This window comes from Mirounga leonina, unplaced genomic scaffold (assembly GCF_011800145.1).
Source record: "Mirounga leonina isolate KUSES-001 unplaced genomic scaffold, KU_Mleo_1.0 Mir_153, whole genome shotgun sequence".
Taxonomy (NCBI): domain Eukaryota; kingdom Metazoa; phylum Chordata; class Mammalia; order Carnivora; family Phocidae; genus Mirounga; species Mirounga leonina.
Genome location: NW_023270387.1, coordinates 37735038 through 37753145, shown reverse-complemented (window position 1 = coordinate 37753145; position 18108 = coordinate 37735038). Strand labels below are relative to the sequence as shown.

The 18108-nt window shown below is 48.0% G+C and overlaps 1 protein-coding gene across 1 annotated transcript; it reads right to left on the bottom strand.

The window, feature by feature from the left end:
• Nucleotides 1–1496: 1496 nt before the first annotated feature.
• Nucleotides 1497–8599, bottom strand: LOC118013534 (transmembrane 4 L6 family member 1-like). The gene is made up of 4 exons (XM_035009459.1): nucleotides 8429–8599; nucleotides 2911–3008; nucleotides 1684–1870; nucleotides 1497–1517 (listed from the first exon to the last, which is right to left on the bottom strand). The coding sequence occupies exons 1-4, from the start codon at nucleotides 8597–8599 to the stop codon at nucleotides 1497–1499; spliced, it is 477 nt and encodes a 158-aa protein (XP_034865350.1).
• Nucleotides 8600–18108: the final 9509 nt, after the last annotated feature.

Below are 18108 nucleotides of genomic sequence, written 5' to 3'. Positions count from 1 at the left end.
TTTCTTTCTTTCTTTCTTTCTTTCTTTCTTTCTTTCTTTCTTTCTTCCTTTCTTTCTTTCTTTCAGCACAAGTGAGTAGTCCTTAACCTGTTTCATCCTATACTTTTCTGCTTCTCCGGTGGTTTGGAAGTCTCTTGGATTCTCATGAGTTAAGTGAGGTAGGTTTTACCTTATCACTGAGTTATGCAGTGTTTCTCAAAGTGCGCTCCATGGGATATTAGCACCATAAAAATGGTTCCAGGGGAAAAGGGTTTTGTGGTCAAAGAAAACTGGGCAACTATGCCTTTGCTATGCTCCTCCTGGAGATTAGCAATATTTTATACTGGCTTTGTAAAGGTTTTGACAAGTCCTGTAGTGAAGAAACCTATTAAACTTTGTTTAATCCAGTGTATCTCAAATTAACTTGACAACAGAGTCCTCCGCACCCCTTATTTTGTGAATGAATAACACCTATGACGATCCATGGAGCAAGTGTCTAAGCAACAAAGTCTGAGAACCACTGGAGCGTGATCAAGAATATAAATGTTGACATCAGGCTCAAATTCAAAACTTAGATTAATTGACTTTGGACAAGTAACTGAACCTCTCTGAGCCTGTTTCCTCATCTCAAGATGGTGTTCTAATGCCACTTGCTTTATAGGATTAATTGAAATAATGTAGATAAAGTGCTTAACACAGAACCTGGGATATAGGAATGAGTATATTAAACACCTCCTGTTAGATGATCATTTGTTATTATTCTATTATTGTACAGCCTTATCACATCTTATATCATTCTTAGAGGTCATTTGGGGGAAATGACAATGTTGATTCTAACAAAGAAGATGAAGTTTTCATAACAGTTGTCTTTTTATAAAAATCAACTCTGGAAAGAAAGTTGGGTTTTTTCCCCTCAGCTCCTCAGAACTCTGGGGATTGATATTCACCAATCCAGTTCTTCTTCTTCTCCTCCTCCTCTTTCTTCTTCCTCTTCCTCTTCTTCTTCTTCTTCTTTTAGATCTTTCTGTTTCATTTGTTTATCTATTTTATTTTATTTATTATGTTATGTTAGTACCATACAGTACATCATTAGTTTTGATGTAGTGTTCCATGATTCATTGTTTGTGTATAACACCCAGTGCTCCATGCAATACCTGCCTTCCTTAATACCCATCACCGGGCTAACCCCTCCGCTCTGAAACCCTCAGTTTGTTTCCTGTAGTCCATAGTGTCTCATGGTTCGTCTCCCCCACTGATTCCCCCTCTTCATTTTCCCTTCCTTCTCCTAATGTCCTCCCTGCTATTCCTTATGTTCCACAAATAAGTGAAACCATATGATAATTGTCTTTATCTGCTTGACTTATTTCACTTAACATAGTCCCCTCCAGTTCCATCTATGTTGATGCAAATGTTGGGTATTCATCCTTTCTGATGGCCGAGTACTAGTCCATTGTAAATCCGGTTATTCCGAACCGAGGAACTCTCCTTCGTGTGCCAGTCAGTTGGGATTTCTTAGGTCAGAAGTCAGTGATGTTCACCTGGAAGAAAAGCCCAAAGTGTCAGATAAAGTTCTGTATTTCAAAAGGCATTTTCTGGTTATTGGCTTACCTCTCTGGTAAGTGTTGGGGTTGGACTAGGAGGGAGACAGCACGAACAGATCAGGGGGAAATGACTTGAACATTCCTGGGTTCTAGAAGCACCAACCTGTCCTTTTCTGACATATGTACCACAGAAGATGTCATAGAGTTCACTGGCAACTTGGCTAACACAGAGAACAGCTTCTACCACACCAATGCCCAGGAAGATGGAAAGCAAGACCACGTTCCAGAGGACGATATGCTCAGGCTCCTGGCACGTGGCCCAGGTGGGCTGGTTGAATAAGTAATTGTCCCTGCAGGACAGAGGAGAACGTTAGCCCAGCCTTGAGAGACAGTAAAGAGAGGGAGCTGCTACTCACAAGCATGTAGAAGCATGAGTCTAACACAGGTGCTTACAAAGCTTACAAAGCTTATGGGTCTTTGTTGCTCTCATCTTCATAAAGACAGCAGATTTATCATTGCCCATTGGTCCAAGTGTTGAACACACCATCTTTCCCTCGATTGGCACATCTCAACATCTCAGCAAGGTGTTGTAGGTACAGATGTAGCCACACAAGAGAGCATATGGAGAAACAGGAAATTGTGTGATACAAACCATGGGGACAGATGAGATCTGCTTGGGAGACAACAGAAAATGGGACGAGAAGCAGGGTCTAACTGCCTAACTCCTGCTGTATGGATCTCACGGGCAGTTAGAAGTGGTGAAGAGCTTGGGCTTCAAAGTCCCACCGACCTAGGTCCTAATTCCAGCCCTTTCACTAAGAAGTTTCCCAAATGTTGCCATACATCAGATTCTTTATATGGAAAATGGGGTTGATGATAACATTAATACCATAGCGTGGTTGGAAGGATCAATTAAGGTGTTAGCACAGTGCCTGCCATGTAGTAGGTGATATATTTTAGTTACATTATAATCATTATTGTGGAAAGGGGAGACCCAAGGGGTCTAGAGTAACTGGAGAAGACCTCAGAGGAAAAGCTGGAGTCACTTGGTCTTGAAGGAGCAGTGGCAGAGAGGAGAGCAATGAACTGTAAGAAGAAATAGTGTGTAAGCAAAAATCATAAGGGAAATTTGGAATCAGAGAGTACTGGTTGGACAGAGGGAAATGGAATAGGTTTTCATGCCATATTTCATGGGGCTATGTATTATTTGGTGTCTCTGTCTCTATCTCCGCCTTTACCCATATACCCATATCCATTTCTATATAGTTCCTAATGAGATCACAGGTTTCTTCAATGTAAAGATGCTGTGGCCTTGAACACTTTGACAAATGTACAACAAGGGATTGAAGGGCAAAATGGAAGTGGGATGCTTGTTGGAGGCAAAGGGTACCGGGTAGGATCCGGAAGCCGGTGATGGCAGTCTAGGTGAAGAGCAGTGGCCAATTCAGATATACTGTTGAGGGAGGTTTGGCAGGACTTGGTGGTGGACTGAATGGAGAAAGTTAGAAAGTGGAAGAATAAAGATGACTCACAGGTTCTAGGTGCCATCTAATGGGCTGGGGATGACCGAGAAAGAAGATTTGTGGGGGAACATCAAGGGTTTTGGACATATTAATACTGAAATGCTGTGAGATGTTCAAGAGGAAATTCCAAGAAGGTAATTAGATATTTGCGTTAAGAATTCAGAGGAAAGGGCGCCTGGGTGGCTCAGTTGTTAAGCGTCTGCCTTTGGCACAGGTCATGATCCCAGGGTCTTGGGATCGAGCCCCGCATTGGGCTCCCCGCTCAGCGGGAAATCTGCTTCTCCCTCTCCCACTCCCCCTGCTTGTGTTCCCTCTCCCACTGTGTCTCTGTCAAATAAGTAAATAAAATCTTTTAAAACAAATGCCAATAGCATTTTTCACAGGCTTCCCGTTTTTTGTTTTTTGTTTTTCTTTCGATTGGGAAGTTTGCTGTGGGAGCCTTTTCCTGCTCTGGGGGCTGAGGAGGTGAATTAATAAGGGCGACGTAGCCCGCTCTTTCCCTTTTCCCTCCTGGTTTTCCACCTCATTTTCTTTCGCCCCAGCAACAATATAAATCAGGTCACATAGCTGAATTCTTAACCCCCAGAGGAGAGGACTGTTCCAAGGTCAGAATTGCTGCTACTTCCTGCAGGCCTCATGCAAATTATCGAATGACTGTGTGCCCTGAACTGTTTTATGGCATGAATAAAGCAGATTGAAATTTTCAGGAAAAGCTTGACGAGTATAATGGGCGTGTGTGCTTCCCATTTATTCAATGCACATATTTCTTTAAATGAAGTATTTTCACAAGAACCTCAGATTTTCAAAATCATCCCTAGGCAACTCAGGGCTGGGATGTAGAGCTGATGAGAACCTTCCAGGTAGGAAGATCTAGGCCAGGACCCCTGGCTGCCCTGGTGGCAGGGGTTGGGGGTGGGGGGTCTGTGGGCAGCTTTGGGCCTCAGGTCCCTGTACACTTGTATCCTGGAAGGTGGTCCAACACGCTCCCTTTCGTGAGCTTCTTTTTCTAGTTCTGATGACTCTTCTGACATCAGGAATTACTTCTGTTCTTATGTTGGGCCTGTGGGGGACCCAAAGTTCCCCTGAGTCAAATGGGAGGACTAGCTGGAGACTGTGTGGTGAGGATACACGTTTGCAGCCAACACGTAGGAACCGTGGGAATCACCTTGGAGGACGTGTGTGCTGAGTCTCTCTGAGCACCTTCTGGGGAGCACAGCTTGGTGCTTAGAGCAAGCCAGGCTCCAAGGTAGGGGTCAGAATGCAGGGATGGCGGCAGGCCAGACTGTCTTGGCTGGATGGCACCTGGTCATGCTTCTCTCCTGCTTTCGACTTCTAGTGGCTACTTTTTCCTCTCTCTGACCTCATTTCCCTCCCTCTCTCCTAAACCTTTGTGACCTGGCTCTAGCTACCCTGGTTTTCTTGTTGATTCTGGAACTCTCTAGCACATTCCCTGTTCAGGGCCCTAGAACGTGCCATTCCCTCTGCTTGGAATGCTCTGCCCGGCAGATATCAACATGGCTTATTCTTCACTTGCTTCAAGCAGCTGCTCAAACACCACCTCCTCACATAGCATTTTGCCATCATTTCTTTATTTTCTTCTGAGCCCTCTCCACCTGACATTATGTTGTACGGTTGGTGATGTTCATGGTCTTTCTCTTCCCCACTAAGCGCTAGGAAAGCAGGAATTTTGTTGGCTTTTTTTTTTCACTTCTGTGTCCCTCATGCCTAGAACAGTGCTAGCACATAGTAGGTGCTCAAGAAACACTTGTGGGTGACGTAGTCAAGGGAAAGAAGCGGCTCGTCAGCATGGCGTACAAGGTCATGCGGAATTTTGCCTTCGTCCGCATTCCAGCACCATTGCCTTCTCGCTGTCACTTAAGCAGCTCTGGCCTTGGTGTGGCAAGATGCTTGCTGTCCACGAATGCGTCTGGCTCACGGATGCTCCCATGCCTTTGTGCAAACCGCTTCCTCTGCCTGGACCGCCTCCCTTCTCTGCCTGGCAAACACCTGCTCATTCTCTATAGTACAGCACAGACGCCTTCTTCTCAGGGATGCCTCTCTTAGTTCCCACAGGTAAATTATTTCCTCTTCTGCAGACCCCGGGCTCCGTTGCAGTGGGGACTCACACCATTGGGCTGAATTATTTGTGTTTGTCCATCTCCCTTGGCCTGAAGGAGCATAGGAACCCCATTTCTGTTGGGTGGGGCAGACCCCCACGCATTGCAGTCCTTCTACTCCCGATCAGGACCCTGAGTGATCCCAAACCACACCACTGACTAGTCTGAAACTGTCCTCTTAAAGGTCTTGCTGGAAAACAACCACTGGTTACATAAAAAAAAAAAAAAAAAAAAAAATGGGGGCTCTGTTTCTCAGTCCCCGGAGTACCCAGTTCAGGGTCTGCTTGTTCCAGACGCCCAGGTGTTTAACCACAGAAACCTGCCAGTTCTGGTTGGCCCGCGGCGCCATGCAACTAGAGAGCTTTGATTCTTGGCATTGGCCTTCTGAGACAACGGTCTTGCTGATGTCGCGAGGCTGCCTTCCGGAGACAATAGGGGGCGGCTGCCGGGGACGTCCCTGCCAAGGAGACGACGTGTCGCTGCACATGTCCTTACACACCGTGGCTGTGACTGACTGCAGGAGGAAGGCAGCCCCCAAAAGGCTGTCTGCCCGGTGGGGGGGCGGTGACTCACGTGGCCCCGGTTCTGTGTCTCATCTGCAAGGCAGCACTGTCTGGAGTAGCCCTCCAGCTGCCTCCCTGTCCTGTTCACCAGGGACGTGTCGGGGAGAGGTGCCCTGCTGCCATAGCCCCACGCACGCCATCCTTCTCCGTGTCCTGCATTGCAGGTGCACAGCCGCGGCGGATGGCGAGAAACGGAGAGAGAAGAGGCTCTGCACTCAGACGGGTGTTTAAGTCCCATTTCTGCCCCATGCCGGCTGTGTGGCTGAGGTCACAACGACTTAATCAGCCTGGGCCTCATTTCTTCGCCCATCAGGAGGGGAGAGTGATCCCCACTTCGCAGAGTTGCTCTGGGAAGGAAATGAAATCGTATGTTGAAACCCTCGTGCAAATGCCTGTTAAAATTATTGTTAAAGGGCAGAAAGCATGGATCCTGGTTGATCTCCTACAGATCCTTAAATCGTGTTCTGCATGGAGCAGATGCTCAGTAATGGTTGTGCTTCTTACTGTCCGCAGAGTGTCCCCTGTGGCTTTTGAGATCTTGTTCCTCGCAGGTCAGCCTCCTGCCCTTTCTTCCCCCTCGTTGGGAGCCCAGCTCCTCACCTGCACTCATTCCTGAGCCTTCTGCAGTCTGGAGCCCTGCCAGCCCCAGGACCGCTCCAGCCACGAACCTCTGGGCACCTCGCCGTGCCCCAGATGCTTGGCCGGGCCCAGCCCCTGTCCCTTCTGCTGCAGTGGGCACTGTGATTCCTCACGCCTTGAAATGTTCTCAGCTTTTCTCATTTGCCTCTTTTCGGCTTCGCCTGAGACTTTCTAGGCGTTCTCAGTCTCCTTCCCATGCTTTCCTCCCTCTTCGTGACTTTTAATTTGCAGCGCAGCTTGGGGTTTTGATCTGGCTTCCTTTCTTCTCTCATTCCGCTCACGAGCCCTGGGTGGACCCTCTGCCCCTGGGGTTCCCCATCGCCTCTCCACAGTTGTTCTCCATCTCGCCTCTCTCCTGGGTTCCAGGCTGCGCCAAGGTTCCTCTGATCCCTCAGGAGATGGGGCACCTCTGCCTCCCTCCCAGCTGCACCCCCGAGGTCCCTGCTCGGAGAATGCCCCCCTGACTCCCCAGGTGCCCAGGCCAGAGTGCTGGAGCCACCTGGGACTGCTCGCCCCCCCTCACACCCATCAGTCTTCAGACCCTGCCAGCTCAACCTTTTGCTATGGCTCCAATGCACCCTCCTCTCTCCAACCCCAGGGCAGCCGCCTTAGCGTGCCTTCGAGCTGGCCTGCGTCAAGGCATAGAACGGACACTGAAGACTGACTGAACACCGAAAGAAGGAAAAAAAGGAAGAAAAGGGGGAAAGAAGAAGAAGGAAAGAGGAGAAAGGGACTGAGTCAGGCTCCACTCTGCTTTCCTGAGGACTGGGCAATGTTTTCCCTCTGGGTCACTCTCGCCCAATAAACGTTCTGAGATCCTGCTATTAGGGAACCTAAATTCGCTCCAGCTGCTTGACTTGACTGCCTTCAATAGTTTCTGCATTTGCTCATTTATATCTTGAGAGAAGTTGGGCACGAATGTTCCTATATATCCTGCAGGTGAGGAGAGCGAGGCCGAGGGGAGCTCAGCATTTGCTTGGTGGGGGAGCTGTCAAATGTTCCGTGGGAGTAAGCAAGGTGGGGGTGAGGCAGGAGAAGACGCTCAGCTGGTCCTGGTCCGTGGAGGAGGTGAGGAGTCGGTAATCTGAGCCAGGAAAGAGGACAGGTTGCGTGTTACTGGCTGCCAGGTATGTGCGGGGTGCCCTGTGTATGTTCTCATTTCATGTTCTCTGCACTGAAATGGTGAGATTCTCCTTTTACTGAGGCTCAGGGAGGTCTGTGCTGCCTCTCAGGAAGGGCTCTGAGCTGAGACACAGACAAGCTTTGCCTGGGTATTGCTGATTTAAATGTGCTCTTGGGCAGGAAGGCCCAGACTCTGCCAGCATGGGGCCGGAGGGTGGGGGAGGACGGAGGACCACTGCGTCTCCCACTGTGTGGGGAGAAGAAATAGGAAGGAAGATGGTCACTTTTTTTCTGAGGGTTCTTTCTGCCCCGTGCATGCAACCGTCCATTTGCTGAGCACCTACTCAGTATCTAAAGGTGGTGGGCTAAATCCAGCAGGTTGCCTGTCTTTAAAAATAAAGTTTTATTGGAACAACAGCTACACCCACTTGTTTATGTATTGTTTGTGGCTGCTTTTGCCCTTTGGTGTCAGAGGTGAGTAGTTGAAACAAGAGACCATAAGGCCCGCAAAGCTGGAAATATTGACTATCTGGCCTTTTACAGGAAAAGGTTGCCAGCCTCATAATTTTGCCTAGGGAAGCCTTGATGGGAGGTTGAAACCTGATGAACCTGACAAATACTCAGTTATTGTGCTTTTTATAGTGTATCACTCATGCAATTAACAAGCTCGTATTAAACTCTAGTCAGAGCCAGCACTTTGCTAGGTAGGCACGCAGAGGGCAAAGGTGAATGAGACGTGGGCTGTGTTCTTGAGGGGCTCACGGCCCAGTGGGGGAGCACATAGATGTTTGCAGTACCATGTACTGAGTGTTCATGTGTCGTGTGTTGTGGGGAACAGAGGGAGAGAGCTAGCCATGTTCTGGGGGCCCAGAGAAAGTGGGCCCAAGATGAGATGATTGTTTTGTGACTTGGAGGAGGCAAGGTAGCTTAAGCCTCCTTCCTACCAAGAGTCCAGCTCCAAGAAAGCCGTGGAGAAGCCAGATCAAGTCTGTAATCTTGGCAGGCTCCAGCACCTGCCCACTGGGAAAGTACAGTAGGAGGTTGGTGATGATGGCCATGATGGCCAAGGCCAAGAGCAGCATACCCGTGTACCTGGAGCCCATCTCAGAACACATGGCGAATCCTCCCTGGAAGGGAGAGAGAAAACAACCAATACCAGAAAGCTGCCTAGTCCAGCCATTGCAGAACCAGGAGAGAAAGCACCGGCCTCAGAGCCCCAAAAGCGAGACGCCAAGGCCAGCTCTCCTATTGGTGGATGGCGTGGACTGGGGAGTCCTCTTCCCTCTCCGGGCCTCAGGTCCCCACATAAAGAAAATATCGACCTCATAGTTGGTGGTGTGTGGACTAAAGGAAGTATAGTAAATGCAAAAGCATGTGGCTCATAATAGATATTTCAACAGGCTTTCTTTAAAGGACCGGGGGACTGAAGTAATGTTCAGTTCCCGTTCTGGTTCTTTCATCCATTCCCTGGGAGCTCCCCTAATGATCATGAATTAGGACCTGGGTCCAAACCTTGGCTCCCTCGCTTAGCAGCTGTGTGACCTTGGGCCAGATCAAGGTCACACATTTTATATCATTTGCCTTAATTTCCTCATTTAGAAAGTGGGACTGACCATAGCACTCACCTTGTAGGATTGTTGACAGGTGAAAATAAGACTATTCAAAAATATCCTCATACAAAGCTCTCAATGCAGGGCAGCTACCAAATTAAGAACTAAGAGCATCTCAATCCTCTTGGCCTCTCATTTTCTTTACATGGAAAATTTCCTTCCTCACTCTCTTTGTTAATATCGACCCTGGAAATTTCCGAGAAGCAGGGATGGAGGCTTGTGGAAAGAGGGAAAGGTTTTGCATCTTGTTTTGTTCTCTGCACTCGCTGTTCCTGAGCATAAATGAGTTGGAGAAAACTCAGTATCTCATTTGCGGAGTGAAAGCTGCTAGAGAAGCTTGCAACGCTGGTGCTCGGAGGTGTTGCTCGGGGACTCAGGGGCTCTGGACCCCGTCTCTGTGACCCGGCAAGGGGTTCCTATTTTGCATTAGGTGGTGCTCTCTTAACACCGCTTTGTGCCCAATTTCATCTCAGATGCATGCTGAGATTGTTAACTGGCTCATGAATAGCATCTCATTCACTACCTCGGTCCCCAGACACCTCTGTGGGGTGCCTGATGCCACCACTGGCCCTTCCCACGGGGGCAGCCTGGAGCAATTTGCAGAGCCAGGGCCCTCTCTTTGGGGACAAAACAGAGAACGTCCAGCCTTAGCGTTCTACTCCCCAGAGGAGCCAAAGTTACTAATGAACAATGGCTTAGGCAGGATGAGAATGCTTGGGGTTTTCTTTCTTTTTTTTAATAGAGTTTTTTAAAAAGATTTTATTTATTTATTTGAGAGAGAGAGTGCAGAGCGTGCGCGAGAGAGCACAAGCACAAGCAGGGCGGGAGAGGCAGAGGGAGAGGGAGAAGCAGGCTCCCCACAGAGCAGGGAGCCCGATGCGGGGATCGATCCCAGGACCCTGGGATCTAAGCCACCCAGGTGCCCCTTGGAGTGTTATTTCTCTCTGAGATCCAAATTCAGGGCTGTGGAAAGCTGATGCCTGAGCGGGGTGCTGCCTCCAGCACCTCTGTTTGATGAAGGCGATTGAGTCGGCTGACGTCACTCCCCATTATGATCACTAACGGTAGTTATGATGAGAATGTAGTAACGCTTACTGGGAAATAATACTTTACAATAGATGACAGCAACACATACAACTACTGCTACTCGCTCTCGACACATGATGGATATAATTTCATTCGATCCTCCAAACATCCCTGTGGGGTAACCGCTCCGTAGCTGCAGGAGTAAACCGGGGCATAGCAGTAAAGATTCCAGGGTCTCCCAGCTGGTAAATAACAGATCTGTTACTCAGTGTAGGTCTGCTCATTTCCACCTGGAGTTATGCCTAGTTAGGACAGCTGAGTAGGCACCAGGAGCACAGCTGAGCCCTCTTACATCCTGTAGAAGGGTACCAAGCCAAAAGCCCCCCGTTTCTCCTCGATGCCTGAATGTCACATCTCTTGCTGCAACGAATATGGTTGTGCTAACTCTCCAGGAAAACTGCAGATCTTCTTAAGAGGAAGGGGAGGGTATGGCAGGGGGAGACTGGGGCCACATTTGCAAAGGGGAACCATGCAGCACCCAAGGTGGGCACTTAATAAAACGGTAGAAACTGATCATTCTCTTGGGTCCTGGCAGAGAATGTTAAAGGTGCTAAGGACTCTCAGAAATCCAGTGCCTTGATTTCCTAGGAAGCACAGCCCCAGAAAGTAGTAACCACTTGTTCAAGGTTAGACAGCTACGTAGTTGGAAATAATAGCGCAAATAGTTGCCGTCACGTTCACAGGCATTCTCTCACTTCATCTTGCAATAGTCCAGAGACAGACACATCATTATTAGGCCTATTTTACTCAGTTGCTGCTGATCCCTCTGAGGCTCAGAGAAGCTAAGGAACATGTCTGAGGTCACACAGCTTGCAATGGGGCAGCTCTTCTTCCGAGTCTATCCAGTTACCATAGCTTTGGGCCTCACCATGCTTGGCAGGTGGGAAAATCACAATCCCTTGAATTCCTGAATCACAGATTTCATATCAAATCATCTGTCTCATGCTCCCCACATATTCGTATTCATACTTGTCAGACGATTACACCCTAAACTTGGCTTGGACAGCATGGTTGCTGCATTGAGGCTTTCCACCCCAATCCTGCCCATCCTTAAGCAGAGACATGCAGACATCCCATCAACGCAGTAGCTGGTCGGTGGGGGCTTGGAGGACAGGCACCCTGGCCCGGCCAGGCCAGCGGTGGTGAAGGGGGCCTGCAAGCCATGTGGCAGTGCCAGAGAATCTTCTAGCTCAGCCGCTGGAAGTTCCTGGCAGGCTCTGTCTGGATCCTTCCCCCTTTCAGCAGGCATCCACCTCACAGGCCAGTTCGGGCGTCTAACCACAGCCGTCTGATCTCGCCCAAAGTCTTCTCAGTAAGGAGGTCGCTTGTCTCTTTAGAGGCTGAAGCCCTTGCCAGGACCCTCTGAGGCCCCCCAGCACGATGGCACCCTGGGCTCGGAGAGGCACAGGACTCCCTGCTCCCTGTCTGGCCCCACCTCTCCCCTGCTTCCCCATGCTGGGCACAGTGTCTCAAGTTCCCCCAGTAAGAGCCAGCACTGCCTCCCCTGCCAAGTGGCCCCCGGCCGCAAAGACACTTGTGCTCACCGCGCTCGGCTCCTCTCTCTGGGTCATGCCTGATCACCTCTGAAAAGTTTCCCTGGCGGATGTATTTCCACTCAGCTGCGACCGGAGGAGGGTGTGGGGGATGTGGTTGCTCTGGATGTTGGCAGGCAGGACGGGCCCACTGGCCCTGCGTGTACTTGTGTAGGAAGGGCCCAGGTTAGGGACTGGGGGGTCAGAGCATCACCTGGCCATCTTGTCTTCTCGAATATCCCCTGCTCAAGGCCCCGGGGCTGTTGATGGGTCGCACCTCACATAGATGGGCAGGGGGGCCTCCTGGTTGTGTCTCAGCTTCCTGGCTGGACCTGGTCTCTCAGCCCGTCAAGGAAGGGAAATGGCTTGTCAAGGGGGCCTTGTCTTCCGTCTCCCTCGTCCCTCCTGCCCCTGATGCGGTGATATTAATGTGGCAAAAGATGGACGCAGTGTAACCACTTGGGGGCACCGTGCCAGCCGTCCGGTCATCCAGTCGCCCGGTGGGATGAGCCCCAGGGGCTCTGCTCCAGTTCTCTCCCGGCTTTCCCAGCCAGGCACCCCTGCAGGCTGTGGGAGAATGGCCTCTTTGTCTTTGGCCTTGCTGCCCATGAGAACACACTTCCCTTTAGCAACTTACCAAGTCTTACATGTCCTATGCAGCCACTACCGATGGGCTGCTAAGCCCCTGAGAAAGTGGAACCAGGGACCCTCTGGTCAGACTCCTGGCTCTCGAGGCCTAACTACGTCATAATCTGTAACTACAGTGATCGCCAAGGGCTCTTCCGGGCTGTGCCTACGCTCTTTTCTTGGTGAGCCCAGGGAGGCTGTCAGTGGGATATTATTTTTTCCTCATTATTCAGACAGGGAACCAGGATCAGGGAAGATCTGACTTGCCCAAGGTCAGTGCAACCAAGAGGGCGCTCAAGGTTCTCGTTTTTGTGCTCTTTCCACGGCATTGAGATAACCTTCTGATCTTGGGCTGTCCCACCGGAGGAGGTTCTAGGCCTTCACGTGTACTCCACGCTGCTAGTCGCCTGCACAATGTGCCCGGACAGGCTGCCTTCCACAGGGGTGGGGTGGGGTGGGGGGCAACTTTTAATAAAGACGTGGCTTTATTGGATCCCCAGGTCGGCCTGGTAGAGGTGGCATTCGGCAGATTTTTCTATTCAGTGCTGCCAAATGTCTATACTATTTGATGCCTTTTAACAAGAGCACACCGTTCTTAAAGGATCCAAAATAATGCAACCATCTTCCAAAGCATAGCCTTAACATCATTCCCTGACGAATGCGCTTCTAGGAGCAGACGAGGAGAGATGGGGAAATTTCACTTGAGGTTTGCATAGAGGTAATAAGGTAAAAATGTCAAGCAGGCCAATAAAGAATCTGTGTTATACTTCGATACATATACATACAATAACTCACAGTTTTAAATCAAGTTTTCTGATTTATAAAGAGATTTCAGATACATTTCATACAGTAGCCCTGTGAGAGAGGTATTCTTCCACGGAGGAGAAGCCTGAGTTCCAGAGAGAATTAAAGAATTGCCCCAAGTCTTCCAATTAATAGATGGAAGATGTGGCACTTGAACCCGGCTTGTATATGCTTGCTCACCTACAATGAGTATTATACACACATTTACTTACATGTTTACATATGTACTTACATGTATTCGTGATTCTATGTCAGCATATGAAACCTGAGGCACACTCACAGTTGTTTGACTTGTTAAAACATCATGCGGTGATGTGCTTCTCCGGTCTGCCCCTCTCATGCCCGGAATCCTGGCTGCAGTGGTCTAGTCCGCCCTGTCCAGATGTTGAGCACACAACTGGAGGGACCTTACAGGGATTGAAGAAAGATCTAGCAGATGTAGGGGCACCTGGGTGGCTCAGTTTGGCTCAGGTCATGATCTCAGGGTCCTGGGATTGAGCCCTGCATCGGGGCTCAGCGGGGAGTCCGCTTCTCCCTCTCCCTCTGTGCTCTCTCTCTCAAATAAATAAATAAAATCATAAAAAACCAGAGATCTAGTGGATGTAATTATTAGTGCAAACACATATATGCATGGCTATAACTGAGTTCTCCATAGTTTTCCTGCATCTCCAGTTCCATCCCACTAATGAAGCAGCATAAATGCACAGCCAAGGAGGTGATTTCAGCGGGGTCCAGTCTGAGCTTCCTCTCCTCCCAGGCCCTGTTGATCCTCTCCTACATTTTTCATGCTGCTCATGTGCTATGCTGCCGAATAGCACAAAGTGTTTGGACACTAACAACCTTGTTCTGCCCCTTACTAGTGGTATGTGTTTGGGTAAATTACTTCTCCGTTTTCAGTCTCCTTATTTCTAAAATGGGGATCACGATAATAGCAGGACGACCTCATAACTCGTAGAGTTACGGTGAGGACTGCAGGTTCCTAGTACATGCAAATCCTATTTGTCAGTAGAGAGGTAGTATTTACAAAACATCTTGTGACAGTGCCTGATGGGGAGTAAATGCTCAGTAAATGCCACCCACTTGTATCGTGCAAGGGAACACTGACTGCCGAGTCCTTAACTGCACTCTCTGAGGACATGTTTATGATCACCGTGATCCAGGGTGTTGCCAAGGAGGGGGCTTCCCTCCACTGTGTCCTAAGCGATGCCGGAGCCTGACCACGGCCCCAGGAACAGCCGCTGGTGCTGATGCTCTCTGCAGCTCTTTGGTCTGCATGCTGGCGTCTTGGTCCCCCTCACTGTCATGTGGGGAGGGGTGGCAAATGCCTCGTGGCAGGAGACAGAGCTTCTTGGTTATGATCCAGATGGGAAATGGCCGCTGCACCATGCAGAGCCATGAATACTGGGACAGCTCCCGAGAAACACGCTAAATACCCTCTTTGCCCATCTTGGAGACAACCCGAAGAATGCTCCTGTTGATGCCATATAGGGTCACTTTTGGGTGGAAGGGTTTAAGGTAAGAGCTATATAGACTCTGGAACTGTATTGGCTGATCTCTGATCTCAGTTCTGCCATTCAGCTGCTGAGTGATCAGAGCCAGTTACAAGCCTCTCCATCCCTCAGTTTTCTCATCTGTAAAATGCAGATGATAATATTTATTTTACAGGTTGTTTTGAGGATTAAATGAGTTTGTATGTGTAATGTACTTAAAACCATGCCTGGCGTAGAATAAACACTATGCAAACACTATGGGATTTATTATTAAACATGCAGAGTTAGCCCCCAGAAGAGTTACAGTTTATGACTCTAGAGGATCTAGTATTTGGTGAGCACCCTATAACTGAGCACTGAGAACTTTATAACTTGCTCTATCTATTAGAAGAGTTCCAGCCTGTGCAAGGTTGGTTCAACATCCGCAAATCAATCAATGTGATACAATACATTAACAAAAGAAAGAACAAGAATCATATGATCCTCTCAATAGATGCAGAAAAAGCTTTTGACAAAGTACAGCATCCTTTCTTGATCAAAACTCTTCAGAGTATAGGCATAGAGGGTACATACCTCAATATCATAAAAGCCATCTATGAAAAACCTACAGCGAATATCATTCTCAATGGGGAAAAACTGAGAGCTTTCCCCCTAAGGTCAGGAATGCAGCAGGGATGTCCACTATCACCACTGCTATTCAACATAGTATCGGAAGTCCTAGCCACAGCAACCAGACAACAAAAAGAAATAAAAGGCATCCAAATCGGCAAAGAAGAAGTCAAACTCACTCTTTGCAGATGATATGATACTTTATGTGGAAAACCCCAAAGGCTCCACCCCAAAACTGCTAGAACTCATACAGGAATTCAGTAAAGTGGCAGGATATAAAATCAATGCACAGAAGTCAGTGGCATTCCTATACACCAACAACAAGACAGAAGAAAGAGAAATTAAGGAGTCGATCCCATTTACAATTGCACCCAAAACCATAAGATACCTAGGAATAAATCTAACCAAAGAGACAAAGGATCTGTACTCAGAAAACTATAAAATACTCATGAAAGAAATTGAGGAAGACACAAAGAAATGGAAAAACGTTCCATACTCATGGATTGGAAGAACAAATATTCTGAAGATGTCAATGCTACCTAGAGCAATCTACACATTCAATGCAATCCCCATCAAAATACCATCCACTTTTTCCAAAGAAATGGAACAAATAATCCTCAAATTTGTATGGAACCAGAAAAGACCCCAAATAGCCAGAGGAATGTTGAAAAAGAAAAGCAAAGCTGGCGGCATCACAATTCCGGACTTCCAGCTCTATTACAAAGCTGTCATCATCAAGACAGTATGGTACTGGCACAAAAACAGACACATAGATCAATGGAACAGAATAGAGACCCCAGAAATGGACCCTCAACTCTATGGTCAACTCATCTTTGACAAAGAAGGAAAGAATGTCCAATGGAAAAAAGACAGTCTCTTCAACAAATGGTGTTGGGAAAATTGGATAGCCACATGCAGAAGAATGAAACTGGACCATTTCCTTACACCACACACAAAAATAGACTCCAAATGGTTGAAAGACCTCAATGTGAGACAGGAGTCCATCAACATCCTAAAGGAGAACACAGGCAGCAACCTCTTTGACCTCAGCCGAAGCAACTTCTTCCTAGAAACATCGCCAAAGGCAAGGGAAGCAAGGGCAAAAATGAACTATTGGGACTTCATCAAGATAAAAAGCTTTTGCAAAGCAAAGGAAATAGTCAACAAAACCAAAAGACAACCGACAGAATGGGAGAAGATATTTGTAAATGACATATCAAATAAAGGGCTAGTATCCAAAATCTATAAAGAACTTATCAAACTCAACACCCAAAGAACAAATGATCCAATCAAGAAATGGGCAGAAGACATGAACAGACATTTTTCCAAAGAAGACATCCAAATGGCCGACAGACACATGAAAAAGTGTTCAACATTGCTCGGCATCAGGGAAATCCAGATCAAAACCTCAATGAGATACCACCTCACACCAGTCAGAACGGCTAAAATTAACAAGTCAGGAAATGACAGATGTTGGTGGGGATGCGGAGAAAGGGGAACCCTCCTACACTGTTGGTGGGAATGCAAGCTGGTGCAGCCACTCTGGAAAACTGTATGGAGGTTCCTCAAAAAGTTGAAAATAGAGCTACCATATGATCCAGCAATTGCACTACTGGGTATTTACCCCAAAGATACAAAAGTAGGGATCCGAAAGGGTACGTGCACCCCGATGTTTATAGCAGCAATGTCCACAATAGCCAAACTGTGGAAAGAGCCAAGATGTCCATCGACAGATGAATGGATAAAGAAGATGTGGTATATATATACAATGGAATATTATGCAGCCATCAAAAGGAATGAGATCTTGCCATTTGCAATGACGTGGATAGAACTGGAGGGTATTATGTTGAGCGAAATAAGTCAAACAGAGAAAGACATGTATCATATGACCTCACTGATATGAGGAATTCTTAATCTCAGTAAACAAACTGAGGGTTGCTGGAGTGGGGGGGTGGGGTGGGAGGGATGGGGTGACTGGGTGATAGACACTGGGGAGGGTATGTGCTCTGGTAAGCACTGTGAATTGTGCAAGGCTATTGAATCTCAGATCTGTACCTCTGAAACAAATAATGCAATATATGTTAAGAAAAAAAAAAAAGAAGAAGAAGAAGAAGGTAGCAGGAGGGGAAGAATGAAGGGGGGGAAATTGGAGGGGTAGACGAACCATGAGAGACGATGGACTCTGAAAAACAAACTGAGGGTTCTAGAAGGGCGGGGTGTGGGAGGATGGGTTAGCCTGGTGATGGGTATTGAGGAGGGCACATTCCGCATGGAGCACTGGGTGTTGTGCACAAACAATGAATCATGGAACACTACATCTAAAACTAATGATGTAATGTATGGGGATTAACAAGAATAAAAAAATAAAAATAAAATACAAAAAAAAAAAAGTTCCAGCCTGTGGCAGAAATTGCTATGCAATCACCAAACCCTGTTTCCTTTTTCTCTGAGACAAAGAGCCAGACTACTTTCCCAGCATCCCTTGCAGATAAGTGTGGCCATGTGACTATTTTCTGGCCGGTGAGTACGGGCTGCTGTGATATGTGCTACTTCCAGGCTTGGCCCGTAATCATCCTTCACGTATGATTCTCCATCTTCTTTTTCTCTTGTCTGCTGGCTGGTTGCAGAGATCCTAGGGGATGCTCGAGCCACTAGATGTTTTCAGCTCTATCCTCCACCTCCACCTTCCGAATCAGATGACTCTGGTTCCTGAGCCCTTCCCGGCTGAAATGCTGGGTCCGTTGGATTCACATGTGTTTCCTCTTCCCTAGGCATTTAGAGTCCAGCTTCCTCCCTTCTGATTAAGTTAGATCCCCCACTTGCGTTTGCTTTCCATTGTCCCCAAATACGTTCACATTTCCTGCTC

Bases quoted from the DNA above. Each gene is read 5' to 3' on its own strand.
- LOC118013534 (XM_035009459.1), bottom strand. From the start codon at position 8,599: ATGTGTTCTGAGATGGGCTCCAGGTACACGGGTATGCTGCTCTTGGCC. The intron at 3,009-8,428 runs GTAGGAAGGAGG...TTCTCCATTCAG, and splicing joins TTCTTGGAGCTGGACTCTTG to TCCACCACCAAGTCCTGCCA. The intron at 1,518-1,683 runs GTTGGTGCTTCT...CTTTTCTTCCAG, and splicing joins CATATGTCAGAAAAGGACAG to GTGAACATCACTGACTTCTG.